The 17,603-nt window shown below is 34.7% G+C and overlaps 1 protein-coding gene across 1 annotated transcript in view; it reads right to left on the reverse strand.

Moving 5' to 3' along the window:
• The window catches only part of LOC150095842 (protein strawberry notch homolog 1-like), a 447,536-nt gene that overhangs the window by 186,083 nt on the left and 243,850 nt on the right, over positions 1 to 17,603 (reverse strand). Inside the window, exons 15-16 of the mRNA XM_090408811.1 lie at positions 10,882 to 10,980; positions 2,808 to 2,962 (exon numbers count right to left, since the gene is read on the reverse strand). Of these exons, the coding sequence (XP_090264937.1) occupies positions 2,808 to 2,962; positions 10,882 to 10,980 (254 nt within the window). The remainder of the gene's footprint in view (positions 1 to 2,807; positions 2,963 to 10,881; positions 10,981 to 17,603) is intronic.

Genomic DNA, 17,603 nt, shown 5'->3' on the forward strand with positions numbered 1-17,603 from the left:
AATGTTACTTGTCAAAACTCCACCATTATCAGATCTTATATTTCTCTCTTGTAAGACACTTTTTACTACATCGATCCACTTATATCTTGGTATTCCTCTGGATCTTTTCCCTTCCAACCTGGCGGAGAACACTTGTTTTGCTAATCTTTCCTCTCCCATTCTGTTTAAGTGACCATACCACCTGAGATTAGCTCTGCTAATACATTCTTGGATGCTAACAATGTTAAGTTCTTGCCTAATATCCTCATTTTTAATATGATATTGCCATTGATGCCATCTGTTCACACCTATAATTTTTCTCAGGACTCTCATATCTGCAGTTTCTAGTCTTTGGTCAAGTGCTTTACTTCTAACCCAGCTCTCAGATACATAAGTTAAAATTGGTTTAAACACTGTGTTGTATACAGCTAATTTAGTGTTTTGACTAATTTCTCTCTTATTCCATATAAATTTATTCAGTTGACTTCCTACCATACCAGCTTTATTGATTCTCTTGTATTTCCATATTTAATTTACCATTTTCAAACCTAAAAATCATGCCTAAGTAATTGAAATGTTTTACTTGTTCTATAGGTTCTCCATTCACAATGCAACTTGATATTTTCAATGTTTCTGCCTATTTTCATTGTCCTTGTCAATGCTGACCTTCATACCAAATTTATTACAACAGTTATTCAATTTAGGTGCACCACCAGAAGCATGAGAACAGTATTTGAATGTAAGTCATATTTGGGATTTATACAGAGCAAATAAATTTTCAGCATGGAGAAGTACCGTCCTGAGTGGAAAAGAATGACAAATTTTTTGAAAGTTGATGTTGCTACAGAAGGAATATGATTGTGCCAGGAAAGGTTTGAAGCAAGAGTCAGACTGGGAAGAGATTTGGTCTTTACTGTTGAGTTGAGCAAAAAAAGTAAGCATAGATGATCACTTTTTTTTTTCTTTTTCATTTTTTTAAATGAGAAAATAAGCAAACTGTGTTTGCTTATTTTCTCATTTAAAAACATTTCTAATCAAAAAACCTAGTCAACATAGTGAAGTTAACTAGTTTTTTGAAGAGATCAGTTCAGGGAACTTATTACAGATGATCTTGAAGCTTGAGCATTGCAAGGCTTGTCATATGAGTACAAGTGGAGTGTGCTATCATCAGCAAAACTATGAATAGGGTTTGCAGTCAACAAATCTGGAAGATGGTGGGTGAAATACAGAACTCTGAGGGAAAGGCATTGACAGGAGAGTTTGAAGAGAGAAAGAGAGCACCATCCACCATTACACTTAGTGATCAATCTGAGAGAAAACTGACAATCCATTTACACAAGGACGAAGGCAGTCCAAATGACAGTAACTTGTTGGAAAGCCCTTAATGCCAGACCCTATCAAAAGCCTTGGAGATGTCAAGAGCAATGGAAGAGGTTTCTCCAAACCTCCCATGGAATAGGCACAAAGGGGTGTGATATAGGGCAGCTTAGATCCTGTGGATCTAAGTTGGCAATGCATATTTGTGGTCACTAGAAAGCAGTTCTCGAGGTGTTGAAGGAGTTGAATGCAGAACTGACAATAAAACACGTGTTCAATGGTCAGAGCTTGAAAAATGCACTTATCTACTCATACATGACAAATGAAAATTTTATTTGACTAGTAAAAAAAATCAGTTCAGTTTAATCATCACTTTAATTTATATATATAATGCCAATTCTGTTTTATGTCATAAATGTTTTTTTTTGTACACTTACCTTACTTATTGCATCTCTTATATATTTAGCTTACTTATCTCATCTATTGGTCAATACAAATGTCTGTTTTGTTGATTATTACTGATTTTGTAATAATGATATGACTGATGAGAGAATAGACAATAGAATATGCATGCATCATTTTATCCATTGAGAGCGCACAGTTGTACCATGAGGTAACCAATTAATCACAACATAGAAATCTAAAATAGATACACAGTGTACAGCAGTAATTACCTTATTTCATTCTCAGTAAAGGAATATACAGAATTTGACTGTCAATGGCGTTTCAAAGCACTGGAACACTAATTAACAGTCAGTATTAAAAGTTGAGAAAGCAGTATTTATTTTCCCTAAATATTTCTTTATATTCATTCAAACTTAAATGTGTGACTATTTTCTGAGTTGCTGCCATGTCATATGATATAACAGTTGGCAATGTTGTGAGCCAATCACAATTTAGAAGCAAACTAATTTGTTAATGTTACCAAAGAAACTGTTTTTTCCATAAAAATGATTCAAGACATAAGCTGTAGAAGTAAAAAACAGTGTAATTAATTTAAAAAATATATAGTATAAATAGTCATGTATCACTTATAAAACATAACTCATACAAGACCATTTATACTATATATATTTTTCACTGACTGATAAAACACAATAATATATATATAGTAAACATATTTGTTTCAACACTAGTAAAAATTAGCCATAGCATTAACAAAAATTTACACACTGACCAAACTGGGATCATGTGATTATAATATATTAGGCAACCATAGCAGAGTAAATGCAGATTGACATCTGATTAGTCAGATATTTGCCACTGGTGAGCCAGCACAAAATTTTAGATGCCCTCTCAATGGTCAATACTGTCAGTTCCTATAAGTTTATTCATGCAAATTTAGTCAAAACATTCTTTTCTGTCCAGATAAATAATACAGCATGCAAAAAAAAAATAAACTTAAAAATAAACACAAATATGTATTTGTGAAAACTATGAACCAAAATATTTCAGTACAGGAAAATTTTGTTATGTTTATCATCAAAACAGCTTTAGTAAAGGGAACTAACTTCAGCAACATTCTCTGGACCTCCTACATCATCTATCAGTTGATCCAAAGTGTTAGGTGGAAGTCTATCACCTAATTCTTCTAGTTTCTGCAAAAGCTCTTCTTTCATGGTAGCTGTTCTTTCATCTATATCCACAGTAAGAAATTTAGGTGTATCTGTAAATATATATTTAAAAAAAAATTAAATAAGGTATCAAGTGGAATGAGAATAAGTGCTTAATCAGTATCTACATTTAAAACCTAAATTTAAATAAGAACAAACATAAATCTCATTAAGAAAATTCTGATATTTTATATTACTGAAACAGTATCTTTCTGAATTACTGCTTAAAACAATCAATTTAGAGTAAATTTAGAATGTAAGCAATTTATTAATATAGTATTATGTTTAAGTTAAGGACGTGGTCTGTAATTTTCAGTTTTCTTGACATGGGCAGGAAACAAAAGAGGAGGCAGTTAATTCGAAGAATCTGGATTTCAACAGAAAGGTTGTCGTACATGTTATAATTGTCACATGTCCAAGTATAAACTACGAAGAAAGTGATGAAGGTAATATTAAATTGATTTGTAAGCATTCAGCTGAATTTTCAATCAATTGAAGTATATTTTTCATTACGAAGTAGGTGACCAAGATATACAGTTTTTATTCTTTTTATGGTATCTAAATGGAGCTCTGAGGGACTGTTCAGAGTGGCTGAGGATCACTCAAAATTTACTAAGGTAGTTGCTGACCTCAAAGAAGATTGGAGAAATTAACTGATTTGTGAAATGAGGCCTAACAAGGGCATTCATGATACTAACGATGTAACACAAGGTTCACTATAATGAATTTAAGGTAAAAATACTAACCACACACTTAATATTCCTATGAAACAAAGAAATCATGAGAAATAAAACAAAAGAAATCATGAAAAAATGTAAGAAAGAAAAGCAGAAAGAGAACAAAGGAAATAACCAAAAGAAGATTTCCTTTATTCAAAAATAACTAAAAGAACAAAACAGGTCATAAGGAAATACCAAAGAAATCAAAAACACATATAAAAATTACTAGAAATAGAGCAAAATAATTCATAATCATTGTAAAATAGAATAAAAAAAATCACAGGAAACAGAGCAAAGAAAATCATACCCTGATGACAGAAAAACAAGGATTGGCAGGAGCCATGCATAAGACACACAAAATGAAAAAGTACAAATGTAAACAATAATGCAAGACAAAGTCAAGAATTAGAACAGTGTGAACTTATAAAAATTAAAACTGAGAATTAATGTTTAAATTGTGAAATGCCCTGTACACCTAAGGGAAAATATCAGGAATTTGATGACGATGATTTCAAAATGTTATATTAGCTTAAATAAATGTCACTTATTGGCAAATTGTTGGAACCAAACAATTTGTGTAAGTGCAGCTGTGATGAATGCTTGGTTTCCAAAATATACATCAGAAAAGATAGCTTAGGTTCTCTGCAGATATGATCACCATGCCACTTTCAAGCTATTCATTCAGCTAGCTATCTTCATCCATTCTCCTAAAAGTCAACTTCATCCTCTTGCATCCTGAAGTATATAAAGTTCCTTATGCCTGCAGTTTAGCCTACTTTGGCCAGAATGGTAAGTCAGTTAACATTTGCCTTGAAGAAAACAAAAATTACATCTGCAGTCATCAGTCTGGCAAGTTTGGATTGGCAGACCAGTCTATGGATACTCCATCACATAGGATTAAATGGAAGAAGACTCAATATTACACATAGAAGTCACAATAGATCTGAGAGACTATTTTTAGAATCAGCATTGCTATGAAGCACTCACTCAAACCTCAACAAGTATGGTTGCATTAATTTGCACCCTGAATCTGGAAGAAAGTCATTCTGAGATCAGATAGCCCAACTTTATGGTTTATCAGTTGGACCCAGACCCAGAAAATATATAAAGGTTGAATTAATGCAGAATTTATATTTCACAAATACAAAAAAAGTAAAAAGGTGCATCACCTTATTATTAAAACACCCTGGATTCAAGATAAGAGTAAATTTTTTCACTTGAATACAAATTAAATTAAACTTGCCAAGAAATTATATTCTTGTGAAATCCTTTATTCAAGTGTAAGCAAACAAAGTTTGTACATGAATTATCTTCATGATTAGACTACCTGTTTATAGAAAGTGATGATTTCATATTAGTATTCTTAGTATCCCATAATATGCTGTACCATCATTTTTTATTTTGGTTTAACCAATAAGAATACAATTTAGTCGGCTAAATCCTAAATTGCCAGCCCATCCTTGTTCGTTCAGTATCAAAGTAGGTACCCAACAGGGTGCACCACGAGAAGGTGAGGAATGGACATTAGGTCAGAAGCAATGGTTGGTTCTCTGCATTCCTTTAAAGGCTATGTGGAGGTCTCCTCTCAGTTATACAGCTTTGACCATTAAGCACCACGTTTTTCAGAACAAATCTGAAAACAAACCCCAACTCAACATCACCAGAGTTAAAGATCGGTACTATCAACGTAAGAAACCTGAATGGCAAAGAAATGGAGCTAGCTGAGGAATTAGATAAGTACCACATCGACATAATAGGGATGACTGAAACAAAAAAGACAAAAACTGGTGAGATCTTTCTGAGCAATAAATACAAAATGTTATATTCAGGCAATGACAATCATGGAAAAGAAGGAGTAGTCATAGTATTCAACAGAAAATAGGAGGCTAATCTTCTTGAATGGCAGTCAGTCTCAAGTAGAGTAATGTGGGCAAATATGAGAATGGGGAACTGGACAATGAAACTTATTTGTGCCTATGGTCCCATAGAAGGTTCTACTGAGGTAGAAGTGGAGGAATTTTTTGATGCTTTAGAAAAAGCAACTGACACAATGAAAAAGGAAAAGTTGGTCCTTGTTGGGGATCTAAATAGCAGAGTAGGAAATGATTGTGAGACATACAAAAATATTTTGGGAAAATTTGGAGAAAAGAGCAAAGCTAATAATAATGGCAAATATCTGTTGGATTTCTGCTCAGGACACGGACTGGTTATTACTAACACCATGTTCCAACATAAAAATGTGCACAAATTCACATGGAGAGAAGAGGCAAGGAATAAGAAAAGTCTCATTGACTATGTTATTGTTGATAGTGATGTTTTCTCCCAAGTGCAGGACACCAGTGTACAGAGGATTTGAAATTGGAAGTGATCACTATTTAGTCTTGAGCAGGATAAAATTGAATAAAAGTTGAGCAGCTCTCAGATGTGAACTGTAGACTAAAATACACAAAGATTATTGAAGAAAAAATGAAAGAGTTCTAGAACAGGAATCAAACCGTGGAGATTCAGTGGCAAACTGAAGAAAACATTGAGTGATTCTGTCAGAGAGGCATGTGGTGAGGTTGTCTGCAAGGATAAAAAAATCAGAACTCCATGGTGGACACAGGAAGTTAAAGAGGCAGTGAAGGAATAGAAGAAAGCATATCAAAAGTTCCTTTCAAATAAGTCAGCTTGTGGTCTTAGAGAATACAGAGACAAATGCAAGAATGCTAAACACTGTGTAAAACTAGCTAAACCACAAAAGTCATGGGAGGACTTTGGCAAGAATATAGAAAATAAATATCAAGAAGGTGGCAAAATATTCTGGAGGTTGTTGAAGAAGCTTAGGAATGGAGGAAAGATTGCTGAAAAAGGAGTTAGAGATGATAAAGGTGACATGAAAACGAGAGAAAAAGATATCCTTGAAGTATGGAGTAATTACTTTGAAAAACTGCTAAATGAAACACGCAGTGATGACAGCACAGTGGTAAAAATCACTGACCAGGCATGTAGCCAGGAATACATATCCATACTTGAAGTAGAAAAAGCCATCAAAGGCTTGAAATGTGGAAAGGCAGCAGGAGTAGATGATATCTGACCAGAAATGCTATAAGAGTCTTACAGTGGCTGCATTGCATAGATCAGAAAGCCTGGACAGAGGGACGAATTCCCGATGATTGGAGTAGAGCTCTCATAGTACCCATATATAAAAAGGGAAATAAAACTGAATGTGAGAATTACAGAGGTATTTCCTTACTGAGTGTTCATTGGCAAGATCTATGTAAGTATACTTGAGAAACGGTTGAGAAGAATTGTGGAAGAAAAGCTTGGTGAAGAACAAGCTGGATTCAGGCCAAATACAGGCTCAGGATCAGAACTTCACTTTACGACAAATAGTCGAGAAAGCATGGAAATATAACAAAGATCTGTATTTAAGTTTTGTCGATTTGGAAAAGGCATATGACAAGGTGCCAAGAGAGAAGCTATTTAATACGCTGCAGTTATATGGTGTCAATGGGGCATTATATCAAGCAATACTTAGTCTTTATTTGAGTTGTAAGTCAGCAGTTAGAATTGAAGGAGGTACAGGAAGATGGTTTAATGTTAAATCTGGTGCGAGACAAGGCATTATCCCCTCTGTTATTCATTATCTATATGGATCACATTATGAAGGAAAGTGGTATTAACACGTTCGCTGCCAACTACGAGTATACTCGTAGTGGGTAAACCTGCTTCACAAGCCAGCTACGAGTATACTCGTATGACGCTTGCCGCCGGGAACGAGATTATTGTAGTGACCTTGAAGAAATGAAAATGCTTGGCTTGTGGGGCTAGCATCAAAACTGTGTATTCTCATAGACCGTATATGCTCTGTACAAGCCAACTACGAGTATACTCGTAGGACGTTTACCTCCGGTAACGAGATTATCGTACTGACCTTGAAGAAGTAAAACTGCTCGGCGTAGGGGAACAGACCATGCCAAAGTAGCCTGGCAGCGAACGTGTTAAACATGATATCAAAATTGGAGATGTTAATGTCAGCTCTTTGCTTTATGCAGATGATGTTATACTTCTAAATAAATCCACTACAAGTCTGCAAGATTCTCTGACTAAATTGAATATCTGTTGTAATAGATATGGTATGAAGGTCAGCAATAAAAAGACAAAGACAAGGAAAATAGGCAGAATAAATTGAAAATGTCAACTGTGTTGTGAACGGGGAACCTGTGGAACAAGTAAAACATTTCAGCTATTTAGGTACGATGTTTACTGACGATGATAAATTAAATATGGAAATAGACAGCAGTATCAGCAAAGCTGGTATGGTGGGAAGTCAATTGAATAAATTCATATGGAATAAGAGAGAAATTAGTCGGAACACTAAATTAGCTGTATACAAGACAGTGTTCAAACCAGTTTTAACTTATGGATCTGAGAGCTGGGTCAGAAGTAAAACACTTGACCAAAGACTAGAGACCGCAGATATGAGAGTCCTGAGAAACATTAGAGGCATGAACAGATGGCATCAATGGCAATGTCATATTAAAAACGAGGAATTAGGAAAGAACCTGACATTGTCAGCATCCAGGAATGCGTTAGCAGAGCTAATCTCAGGTGGTATGGTCATTTAAACAGAATAGGCGAAGAAAGATTAGCAAAACAAGTGTTCTCTGCCAGGTTGGCAGCAAAACGACCCAGAGGAAGACCAAGATATAGGTGGATTGATATGATACAAAGTGCCTTAGACAATAGAAATATAAGATCTGATAATGTTGGAGTCTTGACAAGTAACAGACTGATTTGGAGGAAAATTGTAGATAGGAAGTTAAGGTGGTACAACACTGCAAGGAGATGTGTTTTGCATTATGGGAGATACTGAGGTAGGAGTGTTGGTAGCTTGCTCCACCTTTGCAAGGAGTGTCCTGGTATTGTACCACCTTACCCCAGTCCTGAAGATACTTTCAGGCGCAAACTTTGTTTGCTCACACTTGGATAAAGGATTAAACTAAATTTAATACTCTAACCAAGTGAAAAATAAACTTTCAACATCTTTCTCTAAATCCAGAGTAATTTATTAAAAAAGGGGTGGCACACCATTTGGCAACTCCTATAGGTAGAGATGACCTGCTAATGCTTCTGCTTGGTATCTCCACTTGGGCCTGGCTCCCACTGAAGAGACCTCAATAAAGGTCAAAACTAGTCTGGGTTGTGGCCCTTCCCTTAATGCATAACATTAGACATATCCGCAAGGAGATGTGTTATGGGAGATACTGAGATAGGAGTGTTGGTAGCTTGTTCCACCTTTGCAAGGAGTGACCTGGTGTTGTACCACCTTACCTCAGTCCTGAAGATACTTTCAGGTGCAAACTTTGTTTGCTCACACTTGGATAAAGGATTAAACTAAATTTATTATGCAAATCTGATCCTGAAAACCTTTTGTTGGCCTGAACCTAGTTCTTCTCTAAGCATCCTTTCTATGATTTTTCTTAGCTGTTTCTTGAGCATACTTATACAGGAACACTGAGCAGGGAAATTCCTCTATAATTTTCACATTCAGTTTTAATTCACTTTTTCCAAATGCACGTGTATGAACTTCATACACATGCATAAAGGTTTTACATATTTATGCTCCATTCTTACAGGGATATGGAAGAAATACATCTCTTAAAACATTAATCTGAAATTAAAATAAAAAGGGAATTTCTAGTTCATCACCTCCTCAGATGATATCTCCACCTTCATGTGGTTTTGGTGGGTCTCACATCATATTCTATGATCCTGCAAAGGTACTATGAGAGCTCTACTCCAATCATCCAGAATTCAATCCTCTGACCAGGCTTTATTAATTATGAGGGGGAAGCCACTCGAAAACTTTTATACCTCTGTTTCTGGTTGAATGTTATCTACTCCAGTTGCCTTTTCACATTTCAGGTTTTTGATAGCTTTTTACTAAGTACTGATATGTATTCCAGATTGCATTCCTCTCAAGTGTTTTTTGCCATCATGCTGTCACTGCTTTTTTCATTTATGCAGCCACTGGATATTATGAGTAGTGTTATAACACTACTCATAATATCCAGTGGGATAAAGCTATTCTCCTCCATAGATGCAGGTTCAAATATGAACGCCTTTTTAAAGAAAGTTGTGAAGCTATTTTACACCGACCGAATTTAAATCGAAATGATTGTCTCTCTCTCTCGAAGATCTGAAAGACTTTTATTTTATGTAATCAATAAAAAAACCAATTATCTTAAAGATTAATTATTATTTTCTATCATTTCCTAGCATGCGGCAACAATTGTATTTTAATAGGTGATCCACCGAATGTTCGTTACTTGTATTCCATTCCTATAACTGTTTGTGTGACACTGAAGATGTACTATTAGTTTTAGAATGAAATATCTGTACCTTTATTAATTAAAAGTTATTACTGTGGGCTTACGTGTTCTTTTAATAATTTCTACATGTCTGGTAATAATTTCCTACAGTTCTATTTAGATCTCCAACAATGATTTACTTTTCCATTTTCGTGTCTCCTGCCTTCTCTAATGCCTTGGAAAATTCCGCCGCTTCTTCTTTAGTAGAACCTTTTGTGGAAACATCTACTTTATATTGCCTACCATTCAATAAGATTATCCTCATATTTGGTGTTGAAGGCATATATGGTTATGCCTTCTTTTCCCTAATTGTTATTCCCTGAAAGCAACATTTTGTCTTTGTTGCTTACAAAGATATCACCTGTTTTTATTTTTATTTGTTTTGGGTGTTATGTTGATCTGGAACTTATCCAGTTCTTCTGCTAGTTTCATTTCTTTTTCTACTGATGCTCCTTATATTGATGGTGCAAATCTTTTAACTCTGCTAGTGGGTTTTGAGTTGGGATTTATCCCAGTAGCTGACTTTATGCTGATTGTCAAAAAAAAACTTTTTTTTTAACTGGCCTATTCTCCAGTTAGATGCTGAAATGTTAGTTTTCACAATGATTTCACCCAAAAAATTTTTCCATCTCATCTTGTCCCACACATTAATTATTCCTAAGGAAAATTAGTTTTGTTTTAATTTTCCTAAGGAAAATTAGTTTTGCATTCTACTAAAATGATATTTCAGAATTTCGTTTTAATAAAATGCTCTCATATTTAAATAATTACATTATTGTATTTTACTAAAAATTTCTCTAATTTATCTTTTGTGTATCCTGTCACTCATGCTAATGATATTCAAACTTTAAAAAAATTTTTTTTAAAAATTATAAAACAAGAGATATAAAAACTTACCATAATCTTCACTTCTATGATCAACACATTCAGTTGAAACAATTTGCTTTTTTCTGTGTTTAACTGTTTTTGTTTTTTTCTTTCTACGCAACCATGGTTCTAAAACAAGAATAATAATGATGACAACATATCGCATACATACAGAGGAAAAATATGTTTTAAAATAGCTGCTTTCATACCAGTAAGTGTGTGTGTGTTGTGTGTAAATAATTTCATTATTTTAAATTGAAATCAAATAATAATGGGAAACAATATTCAACAATTTTTTTAAGATTTAATAGGTATTAACTGTTATTAAACTGATGGTGTATCAAAATTGTTTAGGTTCCTTCTAAACTATAAATATGTATGAACTTCATAAGTATGCATAAAGGTTTTACATGTTGTGAGTTTATTTTTCACTTGGTTAGACTATAATAAGTTTAGTTTAATCCTTTATCCAAGTGTGAGCAAACAAAGTTTGCGTCTGAAAGTATCTTAAGGACTGGGGTAAGGTAGTGCAACCCCAGTCCTGAAGATACTTTCAGGTGCAAACTTTGTTTGCTCACACTTGGATAAAGGACTAAACTAAACTTATTAAAGGTTTTACATATTCATGCTCCATTCTTACAGGGATATGGAAGAAATACATCTCTTAAAACATTAATCTGAAATTAAAATAAAAAGGGAATTTCTAGGTCATCAACTCCTCAGATGATATCTCCACCTTCATGTGGTTTTGGTGGGTCTCACATCATATTCTATGATCCTGCAAAGCTACACCAGCAACAATAACCAAGGTCTGCTGTGTATACTGATTACAATGATCTCTGAACTGGATCACAGAACATATATAATCTAAGCTCTTTTTTTTGGATATAAAAATCTTATAATAATAGATTGTGCACCACTGCCTAATACTGCTTGCATTCAAGTACATTCTTTTAAAAGAAGCTTATTGGATAAATATGGATCAAATGTTCTCTAGAAACAAAAAGAACAGTACACTAGCTTTAATTGGTATTTTACAAACACCCATTCCCTCATCTCCATAATCTTTCTTTTATGTGCTAAAATCAATGCCCAGATTCATGTAAGTTGGTTTCAATGAAGCCTAATTAATACTATGAGAGAGTGGTTAATATTAATACTAAATATAAGGCTAATCCTCTTGAATGGCAGGCAATATCAAGTAGGGTGATGTAGGCAAATATCAGAATGAGGAACTGGATAATGAGACTTATTTGTGCTTATGGTCTCACAGAATGTTCTACTAAGGTAGAAGTGGAGGAATTTTTGGAGGCTTTAGAGAAAGCAACTAACACAATGAAAAAAAAAAAAAAAAAAGAAAAGCTGGTCTTTGTTAGGGATCTAAATAACAGAGTAGGAAATGATTGTCAGACATACAGAAATATTTGGAGAAAATTTGGAGAAAAGAGCAAAGTCAATAATAAAGGCAAATACCTGTTGGCTTTCTACTCAGGATATGGATTGATTATTACTAACACAATGTTCCAACATAAAAATGTGCATAAATTCAGATGGAGAGAAGAGGCAAGGAATAAGAAAAGTCTCAATGATGCAGGGCACTAAAATGTACAGAGGATTTGAAATTGGAAGTGATCACCATTTAGTCTTGAGCAGGAAAAAATGAGTTTCATATTGAAAAGAAGAACATGTAAGAATAATTCTGCAATATCCTAAATACCTCCAATTCATCAGCCTTTGTTTTCATATTAGTCTCTGTCTATTCCACAATAATATCATCCACATTCACCAAAAAAAAAAAAAAATCTTTGGGATTTTTTTCACCTGCTCTCATAATTTTACCTTCCTTAACATGCTGGTCACCTTTCTTGCCATTCCTTGTGCTGTTCATGAGTTAGCTAGTCACCTTTCTTGTTATATACTATCCACAACATCTTTTTTTCTAGCTCTTGCTTAATGATATTACTCATCCATCTAACTCCTACCCTATTTACCCTACTGACCTTGAGTATACAGTGTGATATTTCTTCCTCCAGATACACCTTGACTAGCCCCTATGCACTACGACCATCCTTTACTTGCTTCTGGTACTGCTTCAAGCTGCCTCCAAAGTGTATCATAATTATCATATTATCAAAAGTGTATCATAACAAATTTTCACATTTTGTTACCTCCCAAGTCAAGGCCATATGATCACTTTCCCCAATTGGAGGCAATGTAGCCATCTTAGTTATGGACAAGTCTTCTGATCCTATAACAACATCCAACACTGGAGCCTCAGTCCCCTCCATCACATTCTACTTCAAGTAATTATCTCTCAGAAAGTGTATAAATTCCATTTTCTTCCTGCCATGTGATCTTTCTTCCCAATCTATCTCCAAAGTTGAAGTTTCCCATAATAATTACTTGACCTGCACTCGTTGGACTAATCTGCTGATGCATGTTTTCCATATCATTCCTGGCACCCCCTTGGTTATAGCAGCAGCCGATTTTATATTTTGTCATACTTGGTTCAATCTTACACCAAATTGACTCAAAAGAACTGCCATCTGTCTGAATGACTCCTACTCTTGTTGGCTGCAATTCATCTGCTATTATTAGTAGTACCCCATCCCCTGTCCTGTCTACTCTATCTTCCCTGAAAATACTAAATCCATCACATTCTATCCCTATAACTACGTCATCCGTTGTTAGCCAAGTCTTAGTAATGCCTATAACATTTGGTAAGGTTATATTAACCAATGCCAAGAGCTTCTCCTTTTTATTCTTGATGCTTCTAGCATTAGTATATAGAAACCAACATCCCCTTTGGCCCCCAAATAGCTTTACATCCTAAATTGACTACCCCATTTGATATTATTGCCTGAGAGACTGGATTCTGTTTTTTTTTTTTTTTTTTTTTGTTAATTCGCACACTCATTCTCTTCATGGGTACCTACACTCACACACACACAGTCTGCACTACCCTAATAAATTTCTTTAGACTTTGTGCTTCCACACTTTCAGTGAACAAAGCTAACTCTAAAGCTAGACACCTAACTCTGAATCCATTTAAGTGAAGTCAATTAGCATTATACAAAACTTTATGCCCATCAACTCAAGCTGTAAGGTCCACAAACTCTACATCATTCTTTCTGCACAACCTGCATATTGGTTCATCAGCAATCAATGTCCTTCTCAGTTCACCTCTATCATAGCATGGCAGTAGACTCACAAATTTCACCTCCTTGCTTGTTTTTCACAACCAATACTTCTCATTTCTCAAGTCACTGGTTCCAGCCAAAACAATTAATTCTTTCAACTTCCCATTCTGCATTCTATCAGTATTACTAATACTATTAATATTCGCATCAGGGGAAACAGGATTTTGTAGCACTTTCATGAAATACTCCCTTTATCACAAAAATTATCTATTTATGTCTTTCTCTCCTATATTCTTACAATTTTCTTTCTGCTTTGGACCTCTGGCTTTTTCTGTTCTCAGTTCAATAGATCCCTTGCTGTTTCTGCTGTCTTTCAATCTCACACTTTGTCCTGTGAAGGACTAAATGCAAGTGCACTATTTCTTTATTCAAGTCTTCTACCTTGAACTTCGGCACCACACTTTCAGTATTAGTCACTGATATTCACATTTTCTCTTGTCCTACTATCACATAATTTGTTATCTCTGCATTCACTTTTAAAACATTACATAATTGCTCACCAATTTCATTCCCCTTCCAGAAATCTTTCAACTTTCATGATGCATACATCTCATAAATTTTACACTGGACAAAATCACACAAATTTAGCTCACCGCAAAAAAGTCTTGGCCACCATTGTTCTGCTATGCATAGGTGCCATATATTTTAAGGAAATACAACATTTTACTTATGACTAAATAACTCGGTCTATCATGCACACTTAGAAAACAAAGAAATATAATAAATTTACTCAGTATTATTAACAAAAATTTAAACAAAAGTACCTATCTTTCCATGTCATTACAAATCTATGACATTCACCAAATATCCTGGAACCTGAACCAAGACGTTAAGCATATGTTTAATACATATATAACAAAATGACCTGGATAACAAAGATAATCACATGCATGGAGAGCAATAGTGGTGCTCTTTGTGGCAATTTCCATTGTTAATGTTGAAGGGTAGATAATGTGGTATGCCAAAATCTATGTGAGATCATACCATCATTTCTGTTACAGTTAACCAAGCTATGTAGAACTTCTGTTTCCAAAAATTGTCTCTCCAATTTAAACTGGGATTTGTGAAATAGCCTAGCTTCCTTCCATCTGGTGAAGTGGTCTTTCTCTAAGTCATGTTGAGATAGTCCACTTTTTTTTGGTTATTCGTTCTTGATATATTTTTTTTTTATGTCCTTTTTTTCTTGACCAAGGTAATCCCATACTGTCTATCCCAAATACTGCATTCCATACTGGAAGAAAGTGCTGTAGACATCTGGGAAGGTGCAAAGGTCTTAGCAATAATATGAGAAAGACAGATCCTTTGTTTAGAGATTTATATACTGTTCTGATTCTATGTTGTTCCAGGAGGAAGCCCTATTTAGTTGTTATTGTACCTTTGATGTAGAATAAAGATATGGTGTATGTATAGTTTGGAAGGGGTGGGGGGGGGGGGGAGTGTCCTTATTAAGAGGTTTGGCAAGGGTTTTTTTGTTATATCCATTTTGCTGGAATGATTTGAGTGCAGCATGTTGTTCCAAGCACAGTGCTCCTGAGGAGAAACAGTGTTCTGCTTTGGAGGCATAAATTTTGAAAATTCCAAGTTTTTGGTTAGGATGGTGGGGTGAAGTAGCATGTAGGTATCTACCTGTGTGTTCACCGTAAGCGCGCGCGTGCTTACGGTGAAGTGAACAAGAGGGATTCAGCTGCTTGCCTTGTAACTAAGTATCCAAGAAGACCAGAGCCCTTCTTTTCTCTCTTCACACAGTGAAGCTAATTTGAGGATGGATACTGCTGAGGAAATGTAAAGTGTGAGAGAGTGTTGGGTGATGTGGCCAAATGGCAAAGACATTGTCTACTTGTAGCTTTAACAACAGTAATTACTAAGAAGAGCACCACTAATGCCTTCATGCACATGAGTGTCCTTGTTACTGAAGTTATTTTGCTGTGGGTTTTTGTTGATTGTTAAATTGCCTCTCATAATGCTAGCTTGAGTGAACAAAACATTGGCTTGTAATTAATTTTAGCTATTAAATTAGTTATTTGCATTCCAACGTCTACATAGTTTTCTATTCCAAAAACTCTAACACAACAAACAGGTGCACTACAAGAAAGCAAAGATTACATTAGGTCAGAAACTCTGCTTAGTTCTCTGCATTCCCTATAATGCTATGCTAGGTTCCACACCAATTGGCTAGCTCAGATCCTTAAGCTACTCCGACATTTTCAATCCAAGATTTCCTAATAGTACTTAAATTTTTGCCTAATAGTATATACAGTGGGTGTTCACTTACTGTGATTAAACTGGGAATGAAAAAAATATCATGGCAAGCAAATTTCATGATCGGCAAAAACTAGGGGAATCAGTTCTCCCCTCCCCTCTCCCAAATAAAATTATACAAGTAATGCTTTATGTTACTATTATAGCAAGCAGATTTTTTTGTTTTACATATTATGTTTAAAAAATGATTTTGCAATCTTTAAATAACATATGATGATGACAAAAAAGGGGACCAAAATTTGGTAAGGAAAAAGAAACACATATTTCATGTTTATTTCTGTTTTATGGCATGGCTTCTTTTGGGTTCCATGCTTTTTTGTCGCTAAAATAAATACAACCATATATAATTTTAATTTAAAGAAATAGTGAAAAATTTAACAAAAGATTGAAATATAAAAGTAGATTTTTTTGGAAACCTGCTTAAAAATAAAACAGAAATAAACATTATTCACTGTTTTTTTTTTAAAAAATTACATATCAAGCATAAGTTTACCCTTTCCATCTTGTTTAATGATGCAATGTTTCATATAAACCCATACTCTTTTTAGAGCCAGATCTGTTTCAAACAGATTCACTAGTATCACTTTTGTGTGTGTGTGTGTGTGTGTGTGTGTGTGTGTGTGTGTGTGTGTGTGTGTGTGTGTGTGGAGGGGCATTCTAACTAGGTGTGCAGTTCAGCAATTCAAAAAATTATACTGAATCACTAAAGATTGGTTTTTAATAATAAAATGTTCTAAAATTCCAAACACACAGACCTACTGAGAGGGCATGATATTGTGACCACAGAATGGTTTTTCTCTATTTGCAAATGATTTCTGTCAATGCATTTGTATCTTGTTCACATCTATTTGCAAACTACTTCAGTTGCTTTTCAACAAGTGGCAAAATTTCTTCCCTTAAATACTTTCATGGAACTTTTTGCATGCTTTGTCAATCCTTAATACCGATGGTGGCATTTACAGTTGACCATGATATTCATGATAGGCAATGAGTGCAACATCTTGACTGATATGCATGACTAGAAAGAAAAAAAAAATTTTTTCATCCGTTTTGCTCAGTGCTATCTGAGGATATATCTTGTTAAACAGAACATTTGTTCTTCATTTCTGACTAACTGGAAACAATAACAAATATCTCATTCATTTGGAGGATAATTGTTGATCGGAAGTTAGTAATGGTGTAACTTTTTCATGTGATTCTGCTTGTATGTTCCCACTGCTGAGTAAATCTCCCATTGCAGGACGATTGGGTCTACTTCTCCTATAGTGATCCATTCCATCTCGGGAGAGTGTA

The sequence above is a fragment of the Typopeltis vanoorti genome, chromosome 19, assembly GCF_054136105.1.
Source record: "Typopeltis vanoorti isolate ZY-2024b chromosome 19, IOZ_Tvanoo_1.0, whole genome shotgun sequence".
In the NCBI taxonomy this organism is placed as follows: Eukaryota; Metazoa; Arthropoda; class Arachnida; order Uropygi; family Thelyphonidae; genus Typopeltis; species Typopeltis vanoorti.